Here is a 25,031-nt window from a genome sequence, read left to right as displayed (position 1 = left end):
TGCATACAATAAATTTGTACATTTTAAATAGTTGATTTTTGGCAAATGCACCCATGTCACCACCACCATAATCAAGATACAGAATATTTCCCTCATCCCAGAAAGGCCCCTCATCCCCCTGCCCTGCTGGATTTTTCTCCCTAGTCCTCAGTATTATCTGAAGTCACCTCATTTGTGTCTCTTTAATTTGTTTACTCTCTGCCTCCCCCAGCAGAGTGTATGTTCCATGAAGGCAGGGGCTATTTGCTCCCCAGTCCTTGCACATTGTGGCCCACAGTCACTCTGTCAAGGTCATGATACTGTATTTATTATTCTTGTGCGCACATCGTGACGCACAGAGAGATACATCGGTGGGGAAAGTTCCTGGAAATGGAAATACTGAGTCAATATTTACTTTTTTTGCTATTGTAAAAGAGATATCTATCCCCCTTTCTGTCTTCTATCTCTTGTGTCTCAATCAGCGCTGTTGGCATTTTGGGCTGGATCATCCTTTGTTCTGGGGATGGAGGGGCTGTCTTGTGCGTTGCAGGATGTTGAACGGCATCCCTGGCCTTTACCCACTAGATCCCAGTAGCATGCCCCACCTCAGCTGTGATAATCTGGAATGTCTTTAGATGGTGGTGGTGGTGGCAGCAAAATTATCCCCATTTGAGAACCACTGGTCTATGTCTTTAGGCTAATTCCCTGCCATATTGTTTTGTTCCTCATTTGGGTCCATCTCTAAATGAACCACCCTCGATGACACTCGATTTGCCGAATCCATTTTTCACCAAGTCAGCAGACTGAATTACAAGTTAGGATCCCTACCTGTAAAGCTGTATCATGAGATGAGCAGCTGGTTAGTTGTAGAAGCAGGGAAGGCTTCACGCTAAGTCCACAAGGATACGAAGGAGCCAGCAGCATTCTCAGTATTTCTTATCTCAGGATAAATATGTCTGCAGGGTAAGGCTCTGAGGATATAACATCTTCCAAGCCTTCAAGAACAAGGGGGAAACCCTAGCAACTGTGTAGAGGGGCTCTGAACTTCCTCGATTGCTCAGGACACTGAGTTGACTATTCCTGTCTTGAAAAACCTGCAAGCTCAAATGTAGAGCAGTGAAGAATAGATGGGGACCTAATGAAATGAAGGAGGCAGGTCCCATCTAGGGGGATGCTGCGCTGTGGCCAGATGTTGCCAGGTGGGAATGTGGGCCCAGTCTTGCCAAAACTTCTCGTTTTTCAAGAAAGGCAGGGAATCCAGATTTTGTTTGAAAGTGTGAAATATCTTGATTCTTGAATTTTATAATAATTATCAAGTAATTATGTTTAAACTTGATGTGGGCCAAATAAAACACATCTAGGGGCTGATAGTTTGCTACCTCTGAGTTAATTGAGATTAACTCACTCAGTACAGAAATCTTTTGGTTTGACTGGGATCCAGTCAACACATGTTTATTGAGTATCTACTGTGTGCCAAGCTATGTTCTAGAGCTGCCACTTGACATAAATTTGCTGGAATGACTGATAATGAAAAGGATGGATAGAGATTATGGGTGGGTGAGTGGGTGAATGGATGGATGGATGGATAGATGGGTGGGTGGATGGATGGTTAAAGGAAGGATGGGGGATGGATGGATGATGGATAGATGGATGGAAAAAGAAAGGATAAATGAATGGATGGATGGTAGATGGGTGGATGGAGATTGAATAGCTGGTGGACGATTAGATGGGTAGATACATAGATCAATCTGATCTTCTAGAGATCTATAGTAAAATATTATAGAAAAATGATATGTCTGGGAATTACTTCAGAGTGATATGGGGAGTTGAATGAGGGTATAGGTAAATCAGGATTGGCTGTGAGATGATAATTATTGAATCTGAGTGAGTTTCTTTGTACTTTTTTTTAAGATTTTATTTATTTATTTTGACAGAGAGGGAACACAAGCAGGGGAAGTGGGAGAGAGAGAAGCAGGGTTCCCGCGGAGCAGGGAGCCCAATCCAAGGCTCGATCCCAGGACCCCGGGACCATGACCTGAGCCGAAAATGACTGAGCCACCCAGGCACCCCTCTTTGTACTTTTCTGCCTTCTTTTGAATATGATTGGAAATTTTCCATACTGAAAATATTTGTTTTAATGTCCTTATCATTTAGAGGGACACTCTGAAGGATATCCAGGTAAAATGACATCATGTCTGGGATGTGGTTTAAAATACTCAGCTAAAATTTTTTGCAAATCAGTGTGTAGATGTGCTGTGGCCTGAATGTTTGTGTCTCCCCGAAGTCCACATGTTGGAATCCTAACGTCCAGTGTGATGGTGTTGCAGGATAGAGCCTTTCTTTGGGCGGTGATTAGGTCATGAAGGTGGAGCCCCCATGAGTGGTGTCAGTGCCTTATGTATGAGGCCCCACAATACTCCCTAGTCCCTTCCACCAAGTGAAGACAGAACAAGAAGTCTGTGACCCAGAAGACAGCCCTCACCCAGTCATGCTGGCACCCAGCCTCCAGAAATGTGAGAAAGAAATTTCTGTTGTTTATAAGCTGCCCAGTCTGTGGTATTTTTGTTATACAAACCAAGACAAGTACAGACTAAGACATGATGAAGCAGCCTTTAGCAAAAGAAGTATTCTGATAATTGTTGCCATTGGGTGGTGGGTATATGGAGATTCGTTATACTGGCCTGTGTAATTTGCATATGGTTGCAGATTTTTACAATAAATTTTAAAAAGGGGCGCCTGGGTGGCTCAGTGGTTAAGCGTCTGCCTTCGGCTCAGGTCATGATCCCAGGGTCCTGGGATTGAGCCCCGCATCAGGCTCCCTGCTCTGCGAGAAGCCTGCTTCTCCCTCTCCCACTCCCCCTGCTTGTGTTCCCTCTCTCGCTGTGTCTCTCTCGTCAAATAAATAAATAAAATCTTTAAAAAAAAAAAAAAGGGACAGAGAAGTGGGGGCCTCCTGTTTTCTAGGTACTTTTGGAAGTGGGGAAGGAATCATGCTCTGGGTGAATTTCCCACCAGTGTGGTAGTGTTGATACCCAGGGAATGGGTATTTTTTAATAAGGGATGTCACAGGCTGAGTGTTGGCACAGTGAGACTAGAAGCATGGGCTCCGTTGTGAACTGCAGGTTGAGAACAGGTTTCTCAGCCACATTGTTGCTCTGCAGGGTGTTCTGCCCCCCAGTTACCCTCCTTCCATTTACCTTGCTGGGAGGCAGAAGAGCATAGTGGTCAGATTATCTGGAATCAGCCTCTCTGGGTCCAAAAGCTAGTGCTACCACTTTCTGGCTGTGTGGCCTTGGACATGTCATTTCCCTGTTTGATCCTCCGTTTCATCCATTAAATAAGAGTAATACTAACATCTTCCAGATTCATTATGAATATTGAACTAGTTATTACATACAAAGTGTGAGCACAGAACTTGACATGTAGCATTTATGTGTTATCATTATTGATGTTTTGTTGTTAGTATGTTGTTGCTGCTATTATGCATTCTAAGAGCAGAAAGAACTTTTTTTTTAAAGATTTTATTTATCCATTTGAGACAGAGAGAGAGCACGAGCAGGGGCAGGGGCAGAGGGAGCAGGAGAGAATCTGGAGCAGACTCTCTGCTGACCACAGAGCCTGACATGGGGCTCGATCTCACGACCCTGAGATCATGACCTGAGCTGAAATCCAGAGCTGGACGCTTAACCGACTGAGCCACCCAGGCGCCCCTAGGACTTTCTGAGATAAATGGAATAATTGGGGGCAGAGGCTAAAAGAAGTCGAAGAGGTACCCGTTGTTGACTGATCCGCCCACAAAAGCCCATTTGTGAGCTGCTGGGGTCAGTTTGCTTCATGGTAGGTACAAACAGGACTGCAAGAAAAAAGCAACTTCCCGACCATTTCTTTTCCCTGCAGAATGAAGTAGAGCTGGGGGAGCTGCTTCTGTCACTGAATTATCTCCCAAGTGCTGGGAGACTGAATGTTGATGTCATTCGAGCCAAGCAACTTCTTCAGACAGATGTGAGCCAAGGTTCAGGTACAGTGCGACCCCCTCCCTCCCCCATTTCCTTAACGAGGCATCTCTGTTTGTTTGACCCAGGGCCAATTTTTTTTTTTCTGCATTCCGGATACTATTTTTTTTTTTTTTTTAAGTAATCCGTTCCCCCAACATGGGGCTCGAGCTCTTTTTTTTTAATTTTATTTTATTATGTTATGTTAATCACCATATATTACATCATTAGTTTTTGGTGTAGTGTTCCATGATGCATCGTTTGCATATAACACCCAGTGCTCCACGCAGAACGTGCCCTCCTTAATACCCATCACCAGGCTAACCCATCCCCCTCCCCCCCCCTCCCCTCTAGAACCTTCAGTTTGTTTCCCAGAGTCCATAGTCTCTCATGGTTCGTCTCCCCCTCCAATTTACTCCCCTTCCTTCTTCCCCTCCTGCTATCTTCTTCTTCTTCTTTCTTTTTTCGTAACATATATTGCATTATTTGTTTCAGAAGTACAGATCTGTGATTCAACAGTCTTGCACAATTCACAGCACTCACCATAGCACATACCCTCCCCAATGCCTATCACCCAGCCACCCCATCCCTCCCAGCCCCCCCCACTCAGCAACACTCCATTCCTTTCCTGAGATTAAGAATTCCTCATATCAGTGAGGTCATATGATACATGTCTTTCTCTGATTGACTTATTTCACTCAGCATATGCATTCCGGATACTATTAATAAAACCCCGCAAGGATAAACAAATAGCATTTAGAACTAGGATGTTAGATTCAAGAGGGAAATAAACGATCAGATGTCTCTTAGGATGAGGCAGGTAAATGATGGTATCTCAGTAACCCCGTTCGAATGGGGGATTTGACTGAGACCACGTGTGATAACTATGATAACTACTGACCTCTAGATCCTCTGTGCGCAGCAGCCCCCAAGGAAGTGACCCACCTTTCCAGATGCTGTACCTGCAATGGAGATGCCATGCTCCAGGTGGCGCTAGTGTGTACTGGCCCTGCAGTCCGAGCTGCCGGAGTCGGGGGCACGCCCTGAGGTTCCCCCCCGCAACTCATTTCAAGTGTACCTTGAATCTTTATAAATCCCAACTCTGAAAATACTGTTGTATTTAAAGTGTCTACTTTATAGCAAACCAATTCAGACATGACTTTTCATGAAATGGAACAGATCACATTCCATCTGTACGGAGCTTCTCCCATGACAGCAAAGGATATTATCATGAAAGTAGCTGGGGTCTCTGGGACCTCTTCAGCTCAGTGGAGAAACTTCTGTCTCCTCTAAGTACAGTAGCTAAAATAAATTACTTTTGCTAGAAAGTGACACCTGCGTTTAGAAGACAACTCACATTCTCAAAAACCACATTATAAAAAATAGAAGTTTGGAAGGGGCCAGTGGAGGTAATGGTGTTAAGGCTGGAGAGTTTCAGACTCACCACGATGGGAGAGGCAGTATGATAAAATGATTAAAGGTTCTGGAGTCAAACTGCCTGGAGCCAGGTCCTCATTCTACTGCTTATAAATGATGTTGGCCTTGGGGAAGATACTTAACCTCCATAAGCTTCAGTTTCTTCATCTGAAAAATTGTGATAACAACAGTATCCATCTCATTGAGTTGTTTAAACAATATTAAATTAAATAATGTACATGAATTTGTAAACTGTAAAGCGATCTAAGAATGATAGTTATTAATCTGCCATCTCTGAGCTCCTGCGTATGGAGCTGTGGGATCACTGACATGATAAGGGATTTCTAGGGACAGAAAACCAGGACAGACTCTGGGTCTGGCTTTTCTTCCACTAGTCTGATCTTAAGCAGGCCATTTCCTATCTTGAGTCTTCAGTTTCTTCATCTGTAAAATGAACACAATGCCTGACACATGGGAGGAGCTCAATAAATCTTGGATGGCTGGAGGAAGAGAGAAAGGGATGAACAGATAAGCAGCTAGATGGGAAAAAGGAGGGATGGATAATGGATGGATGGGAAAATGGATGAATGAAAGGAGAGGTATCCACCTGGACTGATGGAAGGATTGATGGAAAAAAGAGAGATGAAAGGGTGGGTAGGTGGTTGGGTTATCAGATTGATGGGAAGTTGGATGGATGGATGGATTGAGTTTCATGAGCTCCAACATTCTATAATTTTGTGTCCAATTCTCAGACCCCTTTGTGAAAATCCAGCTGGTACATGGACTCAAGCTTGTGAAAACAAAGAAGACATCCTTCTTAAGAGGCACAATTGATCCTTTCTACAATGAATCCTTCAGCTTCAAAGTTCCCCAAGAAGAGCTTGAAAATGCCAGCTTAGTGTTTACAGGTAGGTAGTGGTTCAGACCCTGATGAACTCCAGGCGAGGCTTATTCCACTTACTGTCCTAAAGATAGGTGTCTAGAGATGGTAATATCTGGTATTCAGCTACCTGGGTTTGAATCCAACTGTTTGTGAAGTTGGTCAAGATTCGTAGAACTGTAAAGCATAATTATTACCAATGTAAACTTTGGAGCCAGATTTCCTAGCACTTCCCCATAATTGCTGAAGCCTTGGGCAAGTTACTTGGCCCCTCTGAGTCACAGTTTCTTCATGTCTAAAATGTGGGCAATCATAGTACCTGCTTCATAGGTTTATCAGATTCAGTGAGATTGTAAAATTAAGTAATATCTAGTCTAAAATAATAAGTGCTCACCCTGTTTTGTTGATACGGTTGATTCAAGTAGCTTGTAGTCTTACAGGAAAACGTAAGTAATATGTCACCTAACTTGGAGAAGAGGATTTTAAAAGGCTTCCCAGAGGACATAGTGTTTAAGTAGAGGCTTCATGTGCTACTCTGGTTGAATTTAATATATTGTCTTCAGGGTGTATTAGTTATCTACTGCTGCATAACAAATATAGTGACTTAAAACAACAAACATTTATTAAGCTCATAGTTCCTGTGGGTCAAGAACCCAGATATAGCTTCGGTGTGTACTTCTGGCTGAGGTTCTCTGACAAGGCTGTAGTCAGGGTATTGGCTGGGCCTGCAGTCTTACTTAAGGCTCATCTGGGGGAGGATCTATTCCTCAAGCATACTCACATAGTTAGTGGTTGGCAGCTTTCAGTTTCTCACAGTGAAGATGCATTGGATTGGAGGCTTCTGTTCCTTTCTGGATGTTGGCCAGTGACCTTCCTCTGTTTCTCACCACATGGGCTTCTCCATAGTGCAACTCACAACTTGGCAGATGGTTTCCGTCAGAGTGGGCAGGTGAGCAAGATGGAAGCCAGAATGGCTTAGCCTGGTGAGGGGTATTAAAGAGGGCATGTTCTGCATGGAGGAAAAAAAAAAAAAAAAGATGGAAGCCAGAGTCTTATTGTAACTTAATCTTAGAAATGACATCCTCTTACTTTTGCCATATTCTGTTCATTAGAAGCAACCCAGTAGGTCCAGCTCACATTCCAGAATTATAGAAGGGCGTGAATACTGGGAGTTAGGGATCATTGGGAGCCATTTTAGAAGCAGGCTCCTACCATGTCGAGTTAATAGAAGTAATGGTTATTATTTCCTGTGTCCTGTTCCCAGCAGGGGCTTCAGCTTCATTTACTTTATTGCTCATATGCATCATAATTCACCCTGTCAAATCAGCATCATCCTCATCGGCTTACAGGGCTGGGGACTGAGGCTCAAAACCTGAGCAATCCACCCAGTCTCAGACTGGTAGAGTCAAGATTTAAGCTCTGGTCTTCCTAGCTGCAAAGATGAAGGGGTCTGCATTTCCCCAAACATGCAGGTAGCGCTGGCATGAGGAACTGACCTCACACTGAGGATTCGTGCTCCAGAGCAATAGGAAGCCTCATCTGTTTAGATCTAGTCTAAAATCCTTAGCTGCAGGTCTTCCAAAAAAGAAGGCCGTGGCTGAAAAAAAAATCCTTGCATGCAAGGCTTCCTCTGCACGTGCTTACTGCTTCTCATCACCAAGATTGCAGATGCTCTGTGCTCCAAGACTCCTCTGAGGCAGGTTGGTTCTGGGTTTTCTTAGGGCCTGTCACCCAGAGGGTCTGCATCCAATCAGGGCCTGCCTGCCCTAAGCAGGTATGACAGTCCTGTCTGTTGAAGCCTAGGATGGTTGCTGTCCATGGGTCCCACTGTCCCCAAGGTTTCAGGCCAAGCAGAAGACCGTGATTCCACTGAATCTTTAAATGCTATGGAGCAGGCAATGGGAACTCTGTTGAACCAAGATAAGATCCAAGTATGGAGTATTGATTCCCAAGTCTCTACCGAGAATAAAGGACTTAATGTTGCACATTTAGATCAGGAGGGAACCCCAGGGGGGGCAGTGAGTGCCCAGAAGGAAAGCCCTGACACTTTTATATTTTACTTAAGATTTTAGGAAAAAAGTAGCACATGCTTTATATTTTACTTAAGATTTTAGGAAAAAAGTAGCACATGCTGGTCACAGTGAGTGATACAAGCAAAGGAGGAGTTTGGATGGAGAAGAGCAGAGGGGTTAAATGCACCGGCTGTGGAGCCAGGGCCTGGGTCTGGGCTTTGTGACCTTGAGCAAGATCTGTATGCTTAGCTTTTCTCATCTGTAAAATGGGTGTAATCGCACCAGGACGACTTGAAGGATTGTTATGTGGATCAGATGAGAACAAGACATAATCTTTGCTGAGCAACGTGCCTCGTGCATAGCAAGCACTCAGTAACCGTGAACTATTATTAAAAAGCAATGTTACTCTCTTCTTCATCCCCTTTCCAGTCCTTTCTCCTAGGGGTTGCCACCTATAACATCCTGGTATGCCTCATTTCACACTTTTTTCCTCATTCACACAAACATCATCCGCATATAGAAGATTCAGCTCTTTTAGGAAGTTATTCATTCATTTCGCAAGTGGGTATGAAGCACTTTCTCTGGGCCAGACACTGTTTCCAGGTGCTGGCAATATAGCAGGAGACAAAACAGACAGCCCCTGCTCTTGGGGAGCTTGGCGGACCCTTCTGTGGACACCACTGTGAAACTGGCTTTTGTTTCATTAACAACTGAATGTGTCCAGTCCCTCCAGGTCAAAGCAAATGTGGATGCACCCAGCTCTTTATTTTTAATAATTGCATTACGCATGGTGGGGGGCAGGGGAGGATGTGGGAAGGTGAGGGGTGTGTGACAGAAGCTTGAGGTGTTGCAGTGAGAACTCCGGAGCACCCTTCCCAGAAAAACACCCCGAAGGGCAGAAAACTTTGCCGTCTGTTCAGACGTTTTTTTCAACCCCTTGAATCCCCTGTGTGAACCCCATCAGGCAAAAGCCTCAAACTGGAGTAGCACCCCTGCGCCCCGCCCCCATACGTCTCTCATTCAACCCGCCACTTCGGGTGGCCGTCATCAGCTGCACCCATCAGATAAGGCCCGTGCTCTCCATTTGTGGAACACCTGCTTCTCCTGTTTAAATATTGGGGTTTCATGCCCCCAGCTCAGGGGCGCCTCTCGTCAGGTTAAAGCCCATTGAAAATATTCTTTCTAGAGAAGGAAGGATCACAGGTCTTCCTGCCTTTTTTTTTTTTTTTAAATAAAGTTTTATTTTCCAAAATGCACAGTTGGTGGGATCTTATTCATGCATCTTCACCACCAGCTCGGACATCTCCACCCTTGGTGTTTCTGGTATAAATTACTTGATCTCTGTGCTTTGAAACCAGTTTAATAAGACCTTTCCTAAGGAGCTCCCGAAGGGCTGCCCTGGCCAGGGAACCTCGAATCTTCAGTCTCTCAGAAACAACAGCTGGAGTTATAAGCTTATAGTTGGGAACTTCCTTAAAGAGTTTGTCATATGTCGCTTTGTCAAACAAGTGAGCTTGTCCCGAACTTTGCCTTTGGACCACTTCTTCTTTTTGGCCTTGCCCCCAGATTTGTTCACTGGGTCTTTGTCTTTCTTGGCCAACTTTCCGGCATCTTTCTTCTTCTTGTCATCCTTGAGCGGCATGGTGAGGCTGGGAGAGCAGCGTCGTCCACCCCGGCAGCCTCGCTAAGATGTCGGACAAAAAGCCTCCCTGCCTTCTTAAGTAAGGGATGCTCAACTCGGGCTCCACTTCAGAATCAGCTGGAGCTTTCAAGTGCTACCAGGGGCACCTGGGTGGCTCAGCCGGTTAAGCATCTGTCTTGGGCTCAGGTTGTGATCTTGGGGTGCTGGGATCGAGCCCCACATTGGGCTCCCTGCTCAGCGGGGAGCCTGCTTGTCCCTCTCCCTCTGCTGCTCCCCCTGCTCATGCTCTCTCATAGGTAAATAAAAATAAGTAAATAAGTAAAGTGCTACCAGTGGCCAGACCCCACCCCCCGAGACTCTGACCAAGCAGACTAAGCTGGGGACATCGGCTGTCTCTCTATCTGTGTATATGTATTTTTTAAAGCACCCCAGATATTTCTAATGCTGAGTCAGGGTTCAAAACCATAGCTGTGAGTGGAAATCCCGGCTGGGATGGCATTTTACCTGTAAAGGGCACTGACCATAGTGATAAAAGCAATGCAGGTTGTGCTGGTATCTATCTGGGTAAAGCTACAATTGTGCCAAATTCGGATCCATGATGTTCTACTTGCTTTATATACCAGCCAGGGGAAAGAACTGTCACCTCCGCGCTAAGGATCTGAAACCTAGCCCATTAGCTTGTTTCCAAACACTTCATAACAAAAAAGTAAGGTTGAGCTGCACTAGGAGCATTCGTGGAGAATCCTGGTGAAAGCCTGTCATTAGCCGGCAGGCTGGGCTGGCTGAGCAGTTCCGTTCCTGTGTGGGATGAGGGTTTTTCTGCAGTTTTCAATCAGATGATTTCTGCAGCTGAAGTTTAAAAAAGGGGGGGAAATTGCTTTTCAACTCGTGAGAGAATGACGTGCAGCCCAGAGGCCTTCCGGGAAAGTGAAGTAGAATTAGCCACTGAGGTTAGTGGGCTATTCTTGGAAGTGGGGGGAGAAGAGAAAGAAAAAAAAGAAATAGAGCTTGATGAAGCCTTTGCAAAAAATCAAAAATAGAATTACTCTGTGATCCAGCAATTCCCCTTCTGGGTATATCCCCAAAAGAACAGAAAGCAGGCCTCGAACAGACATTCACGCGCCCATGCTCATAGCGGCGTTATTCCCAGTAGCAGAAAGGAGGAAGCAGCTCAGGTGTCCATCGAGAGCTGGATAAATGGATAGATAAAATGTGATCTATCCATTCAGCGCACTGTTATTCAGCCTTCAAAGGAGGGAAGTGGTCACATGCTACAACATGGATGAAACTTGAAGACATTCTGTTAAGGGACATAAGCCAGATATGAAAGGGCAAATACTATAGAATTCTACTTATATGAGGTATCTCCAGTAGACAGATTGATCGAGACAGAATGGAGAGTAGAGGCAGCCTCTGATGGCAGGGGCGGGAGGGGGTAGGGTCAGCTCCCTGGGGCTGGAGCTGACCAAGTGTCAGTCTCCACGGATTGAAACTTTCTTTGAGCACCTACTATGTGCTGTATATTCAATAGAGAGCCAGACATTCATGACCCACGTTCTCATGGCATTTAATTCTAGCGAGGGGACAGACGGATGTTAGTCAAAGGCTGCAACAATTACAACGTGATTGTGAATTGGTATAAGGGTTATGAAGGAGAAAAGCAGGGTACGTTGCAAATGCCCGTCCCTGTCTGGGGAGTGAGCAGGTGACAGTGAGCTGGGCGCAGAAGGTTGTAGGGAGTGAGGAGAGACCAGGCAGGCCTCCAGCCCGGAAGGGAAACTGAGGTCTGGGAGAGAAAATGAGGCCAACCTCATACTTCAGCCTGGGAGCTAATAGGTTGACAGGGGTCAGCATGGAAGCCACATGCTCAGGGCAGCTGCTGCAGGAATTGCCCTGGGCGGGGCACCTGGGTGGCTCAGTCGTTAAGCATCTGCCTTCGGCTCAGGTCATGATCCCAGGCTCCTGGGATCCAGCCCCGCATCGGGCTTCCTGCTCCAAGGGAAGCCTGCTTCTCCCTCTCCCACTCCCCCTGCTTGTGTTTCCTCACTCGCTGTCTCTTTCTGTCAAATAAATAAATAAAATCTTAAAAAAAAAAAAAAAAGGAATTGTCCTAGGCACAGGTTCAGAAGTGGGGGGTCCACCTGTGATACCCAGTGTCCAGGCAGCTGCAGAACATGCAAGAAGAGAAACCAGGGCAATGACCCACACTCCTAGCTTTTTCGCCAACCTTAGTGTGTCTAGCTAGGACTAGAAAGTGCGGTGCCTCCATCCTTAACATCTCCTAGGGATGTGTTAAAATGCATATTCTGATTCAGTCAGCCTGGGCTGCAGCTTGGGATTCTGCCCTTCTAATGGCACCCACGTGATGCCAACGCTGTGGGTCTGCAGACCGCACTTTGGGGAGCGAATACACAGAAGACCCGGGAAGTGCATCTGGGTGAGCGCCAGTCATTCCGTGCGTTAGAAGGAATCAGACTCTAGCAGTGATCTCTCTCACCCAGCCTGGGTTGGCAGCATTTGCCCACACTGTTCTGCCTCCCTCTCCACCCCACTGTCTGCTTGGAGGTCACCCAGGCCCCTCTGTGAAGAGTGGAGTTCCAAGGCACCTGGTTTGCTTCCGTAATTGCTTGGCTTTCTGCAGCTCCAGCATCTAATTGGTTAATTGAATCTGCTGGTGGGATGAGGTGGGTGGGGAGGTGGGGCAGAGGAGGAGAGGGGGAGGTGGGGAGCAATGCTGTCACTGGCCTGCCTGGGAAGACCTCAGGGCTGAATGGGCACCAGAGGACATGCTGCGAAAGCGTTGGGGTTTGGGCAGCAGGACTGGAGAACCTGAGGGCTTCCAGCAGAGGAGGGAGGAGGAAGCCCGTCTGAGAGGGGCATAGCCATTTTGCGAGAGCCAGAAGCTCCCTTGAGACGAAGAGATGCTGTGGGTTTGTTCTGGGGCACAGATGTTCCCTAGCATCTGGCCTCAGCCCACCTCTGCCACACCTCGTCCCTGCGGCCTCCCCACAGCCTCTGTCTTCTCTCCCCACCCGACTTCTTGGGCACCGGGCCCAACTCCACCTGCTAGAGAAACGGTTGCATGGCCACTCAGAGTACGGGTTGGAGTGAGATGCAGGTTTTGGTTCCAATAGCACCTCTACCACTCAGCAGGTGTATGTGACCTTGGGCAGATGACATCCCTTTCCTATAGCTCAATTTCCTCCTCTTCCAACCTTCCAGCCTCAGTACATCATATAAAAAGCTTTAGACAGTGCCTTGTACATAGTGCTCAATAAATATCACATGTGATGATGATGGTGATGATGATGATGGTGATGATGGTGATGATGATGATGGTGATGATGGTGATGATGGTGATGGTGATGGTGATGATGGTGATGGTGATCATGGTGATGATGATGGTGATGATGCTGATGGTGATGGTGATGATGGTGATGATGATGGTGATGATGATGGTGATGATAATGGTGATGATAGTGATAATGATGATGGTGATGATAATGGTGATGATGGTGATGGTGATGATGATGGTGATGATAATGGTGATGATGGTGATGATGATGGTGATGATGATGATGATGGTGGTGATGATGATGGTGATGATGATGTTGTTGTTGATGATAATGGAACTCACCATAGAAGAGCAGACCCTGGAATTATACAGACTTGGGTATGAATCTTGGCCCACTGTTAACCAGCTGTGAGACTTCAAGCAGATGACTCCACCTATCTGAGTCTGGACTTTTGTGTAAAATGCAGCAAATCATTCCTATCCTGGGAATTACAGGCAAATCAGCCTGCGGACCTGCCCATCCCAGAAATAGCCCCTTGGAAAATCGTGCCTGTTGTTTTAATAATTCCAGTGTGTGGAAGAGTTGAAATGCTGGCCCTTTGGAGGTGAATGGCTGGGACCAGCTGCCTGTGGTCGCCTCCCGAGCAGCGCCCTCACCTAATCGTCATCACCCCAAAGCCGCCAGCTGGCACGGCATCCAGGAGCCGGGGACTGACCTTGAAGCTGCGCCAGCTCAGCCACAGAACCAGAGCGGTGTGCATTCCCCACAGGGCCCTGGGGTTGGCAGTGGGCACTTGGCTGCAGACCCAAACCCAGGCACAGGAAGTAAACGGCAGAGAAGGGGGGGAAACTAAAGACTCCACTTTCTAGAAAGAGGGTAATGAACGTGGGCCCCTGGGAGCTGGAGTGTGGGAAATATTGCAGGAGGAGGCAGCTCCAGAAAGGAGGACTGTAAACTTATGTATGAACTCCTGGGCTCACCCCGGAGCTGCCCCCATAGAGTGGATATGACCCTCAATGGTATAGGAGAGACTTTGAGAACTGAACTACAGTGTAGACTACCGCCCCGGTCTGCAGCTGGGCCCCGGCGGACACAAATGAGGGACAGATGTGCAGAGCCCTGAAGAGACTTTGAAAGCTAAACCAACTTTGGCCTAACAGCACCCAGAAGGCAGGTTAGAACATGTGGTCTGAACCGAACCTACTCAGTTGCCTGGTACAGCCAAAAAAAAATCAATATATTTAATAGGATTCAAAAAACACCTAGAGTCTCATAACATAATATTTAAAACATCCAGGGTATGATCCAGAATGACCTGATACACAGAGAACCAGCAAAGTCTGGCAAATTCTCAGAGGAAATATAATCGTCAGGCACCCGCCACAGGATGGCCCAGATGTTGGGATGATCACACAAAGACTTTAGAATAGTTATAACCGTGTTCCAAGAAGGACGGGTGAATCCTCTTGAAAAGAACGGTAAGACAGAGACTATTGCAGGTTAGTAGAGAAACAGAAAATAGAAGAAAAGAACCGAGTGGAAAATTTCGAACGGAAAAGTACAGTACCAAATAAAATATTCGCTGGATGGGCTCCATAGCGGAATGGAGGTGATAAAGGAAAAGAGTTAGGGAATGTACAGATGGATGAAGAGAAATTACATACTGTGAACAACAGAATAAAAAGATTGGGTGGAAAAGAGGGACAGAAGGGGAAAATAGAGACCTGTGGAGCAATATCACAGAGCCTAATGCTCATGTCATGTGAATCCCAAAAGGAGAGGAGAGAAGAGAAGCAGTAAGGAGCATGGGGATGGCGGTGGGTGACTTACCCCAGAGGCCCCATGACTTCCTTAGCAGGTTGCTGGACCACCGGCTCGGCTGAACCACGCCTGTCCCTCCCTTCCCAGGAGGTGTTAGCAAGTCACGAGGAGGCAGTATGGCCCCGTGGTTCAAGTCAGCTAGAGCTTCAGCCTCTGACTGTGGGCAGGTGGCTTTGCCTCTGTGACCCTCAGTTTCCTTGACCGAACCACAGGGACGTTGTACTTGTGTTTATTGCGAAACTCCTGTGTGTTCATTATCTCATTTAATCTTTCAGTAAACGTGGAAGGTGTGATCTGTTCTATGGCCATTTTTCAGCTGGGGTGCCTGAAGGTCAGGGAAGGGAATGACAATGAGTTGAGCCGATTGCAAAGTCGGAGGGACTAGTCCCCACAAGACTGCCCTCACTTTGGACCAGCTGGCTAGATATGCAGGGTCCCCGTGCCCATGCAGTTTCAATAATTCACGAGAATGACTCAACAGGACTTAGGAAGGTCCTCCTTAGAACTATAGTTTTTTTTTTTTTAAAGATTTATTTATTTATTTGAGAGAGCGAGAATGAGAGAGAGAGAGTACATGAGACGGGGGGAGGGTCAGAGGGAGAAGCAGGCTCCCCGCTGAGCAGGGAGCCCGGTGCGGGACTCGATCCCGGGACTCCGGGATCATGACCTGAGCCGAAGGCAGTCGCTTAACCAACTGAGCCACCCAGGCGCCCCAGAACTATAGTTTTATGATGGCAAAGGATGCAAATTAAAATCAGCCCAGGAAAGGGCGCCTGGGTGGCTCAGTTGGTTAAACGACTGCCTTCCGCTCAGGTCATGATCCCGGAGTCCCGGGATCGAGTCCCACATCAGGCTCCTTGCTCGGTGGGGAGTCTGCTTCTCCCTCTGACCCTCCCCCCTCTTGTGCTCTCTTTCTCTCTCTCTCTCTCAAATAAATAAAAAATAAAATATTTTAAAAATATATTAAAAAAAAAATCAGCCCAGGAAAGAGACACACAGGGCAGAGTCCAGAAGGGGTCCGGATGTGGGGCTTCCTGTCATTTTGTCCCCATGGAGTCATGGACGGTGTTACCACCTCTTGCTCACTACGTGTGCAGTAGGCACACAAGGGGAGCTCACTGAGCCTGTGGTGTCCAGAGTTTTTAACGGGGCTCGATCCCGTACTCTCTGGGAGCTGACCATCAGCCTCCAGCACCTCCTGGAGGTCCAGCTAATACCTCTAGGCATTGGTTTCTCTAGGGGACCCCAAAGCTGTCACCGTAAATCACATTGTCCGTGGCTAGAGCCCTTAGGCGAACAAAGACACCTCTGCTGGATATACCACGAGCCTGGCGATCACCTCCTAGGAGCCAAGGGCATAGACCAAGATCTCTCTTTGGATAAGATGAGTCCTTCACTACGCAGGAAGTAGCTAGTCACTGATGGCAAGTCATCCAGCTGGTGAGTGGTTGGGCCAGGCTTCCAACCCAAGCTCTTTGGTTCCAAAGTCTTCCTCACTCTTAACCTCTACACTCTGATGAGCATATGCATCTCCTGGGGATCTTGTCAAAATGTGGATTCTGAGTCAGTAAGTCTGGGAGAGACCTGAGCGTCTGTATTTCTAATAAGCTCTGGGTAACACTGATGCTGGAGTCTGAAGACTACACTTTGAATAGCAAGAAGACACTTCATCTCTTCTCCCATGTTACCCCAATATGTCCAGAGCACAGAAGGCAGTGTGAGTTTGGAAAAATAGCACAGGGCAGGTTGAGTAGAGCCTGTAGGATTAGAAGCTATAAAAATTTTTTTTTCCCTAAGTGCATTGAAAAGCCTTTGGAGGGTTTTGACCAGGGAAGTGCTATGATCATGTTTTAAAGTATCCCTCCACCTGTTGAATGAAGAATAAAAGCATTGTCAGAAAACAAGAGGGGGAGCCAGGAGACCATCTGGGAGGCTGCAGCGCTGGTCTAAGGGAGAGGGGATGGTGGCTTGGACCAGGAAGGTGGCAGAACGGTTTCAAAGAAGTAACTCAGGGATACAATGTAAGAGGTACAGTCAACAGAAAGTGCTCATGGATTAGATGTAAAGGACAATGCTCTATGGTGGCGAGCTACTTAATTCCTCTGAATGAAGATTTCCTCGTCTGTAGATTTCAGCCCCCCAACTCCTAGGGTGTTGTGGGGACAAAAGGAAATGATGGATGTAATGTGCTTAGCACAGCGCCTGGCCCTTAGTGAGGACTCGGTGGGTTATGGCCTCGAACCTGGATGTGGGCCGAGGTGGAACTCCAGCCAAGCAGTCAGGAGGTGGGAGCAGACCCCTGCCACGCCGGGGCTCTCCTGGCAGAGCGCAGAGCCCGCAGCGGCACCCCCGCCTCATCTTTCCTCCAGAGAGCTCCTCAAGCTGCCAAAGTCCATCCACCCAGGCGGTAAAACTTGGCTGGATCTTAAGCGTTCATTTTGGGCTCCGGTGGCAGCCTTTAAAGACCAGGCCAGCTGCCAGGGTTCCTGGGGAGTTTTACTTCATTTGCATGGTTGTTTAATGATTTTGGTGCCTTTAGATGGAGCCTCACTCCAGGCACGTCCCCATGGGGGAAGGCTTCAGGGGGCTGGGGGTTTATCCAACCACACGTGTCCCTGCAGAGCCCTAGCTAGGGGTGGGAAAGGGGAGCCAGTGAAGGTCAGGTTCAGCTTTGCCTTGGGCCACCATGTTGGCAAGAAGCAGCTGGGCTCAGCAGCCAAGGCCAGTACCTGGTGGCTGCAAGATGAAGGCTGGCACATGGAAGAGATCAGAAACCCAAGAATATCCTTTCCAGACAGCCCTTCTGTCCCTTGCCTTCTCTTGACTGCTCCAACCCAGAGCTGCCAGTCAGCGGGAGAAGGCTTAAACCTTTGAAAGGCTAGGGACTGTGGGGCATGGACTGAGTGTCATTTCTCTCCCTACATCTCAGGGAAACCTTGGGAAAATAACTTTGGCTTAAAAGTCCGAGAACCAGGTCCAAAAGAGCTTGGTTGCTGAATCATCTCAAGCAGGACCGCTTCATCTCATTGAGCCTGCATTTTCTGTCTGTTGGACGCATTTAAGATCTACCTTGAGGTGGCTCATTCTGTCTCTAACAATGACAAACAGACTCATACGCAGCACTTCCTATATGCCAGGCGCTGCGCCAAGGGTTTCGCGTGAATTAACTCACTGAGTCCTCATAGCAGCACTATGATGTAGGAAGTACCGTCGTTTTCTGATTGGGGAAACTGAGGCCGTGCTAGGAGAAGTAGCATGCCCCAGGTCCCAGGGTCAGGATTCAAAGTCAGGTGGTCTGGGTCCAGAGTCTAGGCTCTCAGTCATTGAGTTACACGGCCTCGAATATTTATCAAGCCCCTACTTTGTTGAAGTGCTGTGCCTAGTTGCTGGAGAAATAGCAGAAAGGCAGAAATAATTAATCCTTTCCTGATGCTGGCATGCTAGTTGGGGTGAGACAAATCAACACCTAAATAATAACAGAGTACGGTGACAGGGGCTGGAGCATCACTTTAAACTGGGTAATACAGGGGTGCCTGGGTGGCTCAGTCGTTAAGCGTCTGCCTTCGGCTCAGGTCACGATCCCGGGGTCCTGGGATCGAGCCCCGCATCGGGCTCTCCACTCGGCGGGAAGCCTGCTTTACTTCTCCCTCTCCCACTCCCCCTGCTTGTGTTCCCTCTCTCGCTGTGTTTCTCTCTGTCAAATAAATAGATAAAATCTTAAAAAAAAATTAAAAAAAATAAAATAAACTGGGTGATACAAGCTGAGAAAGGGCCGGCTGTGCAAAGATTGGGGAGAGGAACGTTCTAGGCAGAGGAATTGGCAAGTGCAAAGGCCCTGGGGCCAGAATGAGCAAGAAGGTGAAAGTGGCAGGAACATAGTTAATGAGGAGAGTGAATTACACATGAGGTCAGAGCAATAAAGTAGGGGTCATGGTAAGCTCAGATGACAAGTATCTATTGAACACCTGTGTGCCAAAGCCTGTTAGGCACTGGGGAAACTAGTGAGCACGACAGATGTGGCTTCTGCTTTCACAAAGGAGTGAGACGATATGTGTGCGGGGATACTTAGCGCATAGCAGATGCTCAGTGGGTGTAATTTTCTCTTTCCCTGTGTGTAAGTTGATGTGAAAACTGCTCCCCTGGGTTTCTGCCCAGCCCCCCAACCCCCACACTAAAGCAGGATGTAGTTGGCTTATAATGGCAATCATTTCTAGAGACGGTCTTAGGCGAGGGCATTATTCGCCCACAAGCGGGTGGGTGAAGAATAAGCAGAGTGGGCAGGGGGGGTCAGCCTTTGCTTTCTGTGTGGTGCCCCACACTGGCCAGGGGAGGCAGCGTCTTTGGGGCTTAACTCAAGGCCACTCTCTTTGTGATCCTGAATTACAGAGCAGGCCCAGGAAGAGTCTGGGCCATAGTTCTCATTATGTGTTTGCTTTTAGGTTTTTTAAGATTTTTTTTTTTTAGGGGAAACTGGGTGGCTCAGTCGGTTAAACGTCTGCCTTTGGCTCAGGTCATGATCCCGGGGTCCTGGGATCAAGCCCCACATCAGGCTCCATGCTCAGTGGGGAGTCTGCTTCTCCCTCTCCCTCTGCCTGCCACTGCCTACTTGTGCTATCACTCTGTCAAATAAATAAAGAAAATCTTTAAAAAAGTGGTTTGGTTTTTTTAGATTTTTATTCATTTATTTGAGAGAGAGTGCAAGAGAGAGTGAGAGAGAGAGAGAGCACAAGTGGGGTGAGCAGCAGAGGGAGAAGGCTCCCCACTGAGCAAGGAGCCCAATGCAGGACTCGATCCCAGGACCCTGGGATTATGACCTGAGCTGAAGGCAGACACTTAACTGACTGAGCCACCCAGGCGCCCCTGCTTTTTAGGTTTTATTCTGCTTAATTTTATTGAGGCTGGAAAAGCAAAAGAAAGACAGCCTATGGACGATTCGTGGGTGGGATCCTCTTCCTTTCTTGTTCAAGGTCACCTTGGCCTCTCAGTGGTGTCTTTGGTAAGGAGGGGCCAGGACACTTAGGAGATGCATGGACAACTGTGTGATAAAGTAAGGGTCCCCAGCCTTACTACAAGAAGTTTCCCTAAAGCCTCAGTATGTCCCTAAGGCATTTGAGGACTGGAGCAAATCATTCTTTCCCAGGTTATTGAGTGTGACTCAGAAAAAAAGGCACAGAAGGGGTAATGGGAAGGGCAGGAATTTGGTGGTAGCTCTTCTTCCCACTCGTAATTAAGAGGCAACCTTCGTTAGGCTTAGTAAGTTCCAGGCACAGTCCCAAGGACTCTCTCAGTGGATCCTCACAACAACTAAACGAGGGAGGTACCAGTGTTATGCCCCTTTTACAGAGGATGAAACTGAAGCTCAGGTTACTTGCTAAAAGTTCCTGTGTTAGCTGACGTCAAGGAAGGCTGCTGGAGTAGATCAGCCGTCCTGGTTTCTGGTTTACCGGAGTGGAAGCCGATCTCTTGCTCGCACACCGGTGTTTGTGAGGCCTTTCACTAGTGGCCTTCCATGCAGGGATTCAGCGACCCGGGCCCCTTCTGTTTTGTGGCTCTGCCATCTTCTTGGGCCTTGGAGGGTTTCACCTCCAGCCGGTGGTTACAGGAGAGAGAGAGGGGGGCACAGAGAGAGAGGATTTTGTGGGAAGTTTTTATAGGCCAGTTCTGGAAGTTACGAGTATCACTCCACTCCCACTCCGACCCTCTCGGCTACAACTCGCTGCAGGGGAGGCTGGGACTGTAGTCCAGCTGCTTGTCCAGGAAGAAAAGGCTTTGGTGAGCTCACAGCCATCTCTGCCATAAGTACCCAAGGGGGCAAATAGAAGCTGGCCTGGGTCCCAAACAAACTTGCTTCTCCGCTGCCTCCCCAACCACCTGCTGCCCCTGAGTTCGCCGTGAGCGTCAGCCTGGGGGGATCCCACCTCACCAAATCCCACCTCACCGAATCCCAGGCTTGGGGACTTCCACCTAATAAGAGCGGTCCTCTTAGTGAATTCATCACATAACCTTTTGGCTCCCAAGTGCTGGGCAGCTACTGACGTACAAAAGTAATTAGACCCGTGGTTCTCGGCTGGGCTGATGTCCCCCAGCGGACGTTGGGCGGTATCCGGAAGCGTTCGTGGTTGTCACAACTCCAGGGGTGCTGTTGGCATCTAGTGGGTGGAGGTCAGGGATGCTGCACACATCCCACAGTGCATGGACCAGCTCCCGGTGGCAACCACCCTGAGCTCGAGCAGTGGGTTCTGCTGGTCTCGGAGTTCGCGGGGCGGCGGGGTGTGGGGGCGGAGCCTCTGTGAAGGGCTCAGAACCAGTTTGCTCCAGTCGTGCGCCCGTTGGAGACATGTTTATTCTCCCGATGGCATTTAAACCTCTCTGCACTTCTTGTGGTTTTTCTTTGGCTGCCTGAGCGTGAAGAATTCAGGGGCAGAAACCCGAGTGCATTTGTGCTCATCTGTGCAGATTTTTCAAATGGCTTCCCTGCTTCCATAAAAATTTGGGCAGACAGAAGCATCCTGCTCGGCACACGAGCCCTTCTCCCAGGTGGTGTGACCTGGACAGATGGACTGCAGCCTGGCTCCGCAGGAGAGGGGGTGGGGAGCCCTCTCGGGAAGAGGAGCAGAGTGTTTTTAAATCTGGTCTCTGCTCCTCCCCACCTTGTGGCTTATGGGTGCCTGTCACCTGCATGGGGTGACACAAAGGGTTTACAAGGGAAAAGGGGTTCTGGTGGCTTTTCAGTGTTGTTATGATAAGGAATATATATTTATATACATATATACATATATAGTGCAACTGTATAGGAGAGTAGAATAAAAAGTAAAAATCCCTAATTCTCCATACTTAAAGGTAATTAGTCCTCAGAAGCCTTCTTTCTAGGAATATATACACTTCTGTGTATGTGAATGTGTGTGTGTATGTATGTGTATATGGGGGCAGATGTACACAAGTGCGTGTGGTATCTCCATCCGCTATTGTTAGTATCCAGAATAGATATGCTTTTCTGCGACTTGGTCTTTTCACATAATAGATCTTGGATATTTTTCCATACTAGGATGTTTTATATATATGCATGCAAGCCAGGCACTGTGGATACCATAGTGAACAAATTAGACAAAAATCCCGGTTTCATCAGATGACTACTTGAATGTGGGAAGACAGGTAGTAAACAAAGCAAGTAACCATATGAGGGCCATGTAGAGATGAAGTTCAGTGCTAAGGAGGAGACAGAAGGAAGGAAAGAGAATAGTGAGGGATGGGGGGAGGGTTGCGATTTTTTTCCAAGGTGGCCAGGGCAGGCCTCATGGAGAAGGTGACGTTTGAGCCAAGTTGGGAAGGAGGTCGGAGATGGACCACGTGGATATGAATGGGGGGAGAGCATTGCAGCCAAAAAGAATACCAAGTGCAAAAGCTCTTACATGGAAGGGAGAGAGAGCCAGGAGATCAGTGTGGCTGACGTGGAATGCAGATTTCCCCTAATTATTTTTAATGACCGCATGATATTTCAGTCCAGGAGTTGAAGAATTTATTTAATTAGTCCCCTGTTGGTAACATTGGGATTCATTCCAGGGGTTTTTTTAGCAGTTAGGAACATTATTGGGGTGGGTACCCTCAACATGTCTCCGCAGATGTGTCCAAAAGTACCGTGAGCTAAAAACCCAGCAGTGGGCTTGCTCCGCCGAAGCATATATGTTTGTCCATTTGGATAGCTATTGTCAAAATGTGCAGTCCGGGGACGCCTGGGTGGCTCAGTTGGTTAAGTGTCCGACTCGATTTCGGCTCAGGTCATGATCTCAGGGTCCTGGGATCAAGCCCCACATCAAGCTTCCTGTGCAGCGGGGAGTCTGCTTGTCTCCTTCTTCTCCCGCCCCTCCCCCTGCTCTCTCTCTAAAATAAATAAATAAATAAATTTTTAAAATTTGCATTCCAGAAAAAAAGAAAGTGGCAAAATTTTTACTCTTTTGTGTCTTCTTGCAGTATGCAATTGAAACAAATGACTTTGACAAATGCTTTTATGCCTTTGTGGCCCACGGAGGCCCCAACTCCTGCCCCCCCCCCAAAGGATTCTGGTAAGGCTGAAATAAGCAAGCTTTGAAAATTATGAAGTGCTGAACAACTATGAGGTGATATTTTTTTACCTTTAAAAAGCATTTTGATTTTTCATTCTGTATTATATAATATTTCAAATATATGGGGAAAAAAATCACAGGCAGTCATGGACCCCCCACCCAGATCTGTCTCAGATTAGTTTTTCATTTCTCAGTTGGCATAGGCAAAGCAGTTCCACATTGGTCACTGGCTTCAAAAACCCAGGGTGTGCAATTATTTCATTTTGAAAGGAAATGAGTGAAAATGTGATAAATGGACTTGATCAAGATGTAAAACTTTTGCTCTTTGAAAGACATAGTTAAGAAAATAAAAGAGTAAGGCACACCCCAGAGGAATTTTTTGCAAAACCTATCCAACAAAGAGCCTGTATCCAGAATATATAAAGAACTCCAGTAACTCAGTAACAAGATCGCTATGAAAGTAAAAGAGTTGAGTTTCTGTGTTTGTTTTTTATGATCTCAACGTCTTTTGGACAACCTTTAAAAAAAATTGGAAGACTTATTCAGTCAACACCTGTATTCCCACCACCTAGCTTTTGCAATGAACATTTTGCTGTCTGCTTTACCACACATCTATCTATCCCTCTATTTATCTCAGTTCATTTTTTTTTCATGCATTTCGAGATCAGTTGCAAACATTAGTCCCATTTGTTTGTTTTTTAAAGTTGACTTTTTGTTGATGTTTAGCATACAGAAAATCACTACATAGGCATGATTGATGAAACCATTGGCTATTGGTGATTAAGTCAGTCTCCTGCCCGTCTCCTCTCTCTGGAGGCTGGGAGGTTGGGATGAACTGAAAGGTCCGACCCTGTAATCATGCTTTGGTCTTCCTGGCAGCCAGCCCCCATCCTGAAACTATCTGGAGACCTCTACCACCAGCCACCTCATTAGTAGACCAGAAGACACTCGTCACTTGAAGATTCCAAGGGTCTTAGAAGCTCTTGGGTCATGAACCCAGGACAAAGACCAAATATTATAACACAAAATGCTCTTATCGCCGCTATTACTTAGGAAATGACAAGGGTTTTAGGAGCTCTGTGTCAGGAAGTAGGGGCAGAGACTAAATATATTTTTATTATGTCATTTCCATGGCTATTCATTTGCGCATAGTCTGTGGCTTCCTTCTGCTAGGATGGCAGAGGAGTTGGGACAGAGACTATCGGGGGCCTTTGAAGCCTAAAGTCTTTACTGTCTGGCTCTTTATGGTAAAAGTCTGCCTACCCTTGCACTAAAGTAACACCTCCGGGCACTCTTATTCATCTTATTTTTATATTTTTTTAAGATTTTATTTATTTGAGAGAGAGAAAGTGCACGAACAGGGGCAAAGGGCAGAGGGAGAGGGAGAAGCAGGCTCCCCGCCAAGCAGGGAGCCCGATGCGGGACTCCATTCCAGGACGCTGGGATCATGACCTGAGCCGAAGACAGACGCTTAACGGACTGAGCCACCCAGGCGCCCCTATTCATTTTATCATTTGCTTTACTCTCTGTTATCTTGTATTTACTTGCCCAGGGAAGAATTGACAGATCTGACTGGGAACCTGGTGAGTTTTCATCTGAAGGTCCACTGTCTTCTGGATGGGATTAAGGTGTTAAAGATCTCCCAGCCCTCCTCTTCTCTCTGGGGACCTACCCGCCCACAACAGGGAGGGAGCATTCTCTGCAGCTCCTTCAGTGAGCCTGCTGGTCAGGCTTGCCCCTGCCAAGACGAGGCCTGCACTGTGTTTGGTCAGAGAAGTTTAATTCCAGGAGAGCAAATAGTAGGGTCTGGCCCCTTTCTATAATCTAGCTAAGCTACCAATCCAACTGATACTTTGTTCTGCATCTAGCACAGCGTACCTAACCTGACCCCATGAGAATCCCCTGGGGAGCATGTGAAAAACACTGGCATCCA

At 47.3% G+C, this 25,031-nt stretch overlaps 1 protein-coding gene and 1 pseudogene across 11 annotated transcripts in view; one reads left to right on the top strand and one right to left on the bottom strand.

Moving 5' to 3' along the window:
* The window catches only part of SYT17 (synaptotagmin 17), a 76,877-nt gene that overhangs the window by 41,126 nt on the left and 10,720 nt on the right, over positions 1-25,031 (top strand). For all 11 annotated transcript variants that reach the window (XM_027613480.2, XM_027613479.2, XM_027613472.2 and 8 more), the window contains 2 exons: positions 3,877-3,997; positions 6,140-6,295. In XM_027613480.2, coding sequence (XP_027469281.1) covers positions 3,877-3,997; positions 6,140-6,295 — 277 coding nt within the window. The remainder of the gene's footprint in view (positions 1-3,876; positions 3,998-6,139; positions 6,296-25,031) is intronic.
* On the bottom strand, positions 9,554-9,921 carry LOC113933420 (annotated as a pseudogene).

The sequence above is a fragment of the Zalophus californianus genome, chromosome 10 (assembly GCF_009762305.2).
Source record: "Zalophus californianus isolate mZalCal1 chromosome 10, mZalCal1.pri.v2, whole genome shotgun sequence".
In the NCBI taxonomy this organism is placed as follows: Eukaryota; Metazoa; Chordata; class Mammalia; order Carnivora; family Otariidae; genus Zalophus; species Zalophus californianus.
Note: the sequence above shows the minus strand (reverse complement) of the source record. Positions and strands in the feature narration are given on the sequence as shown.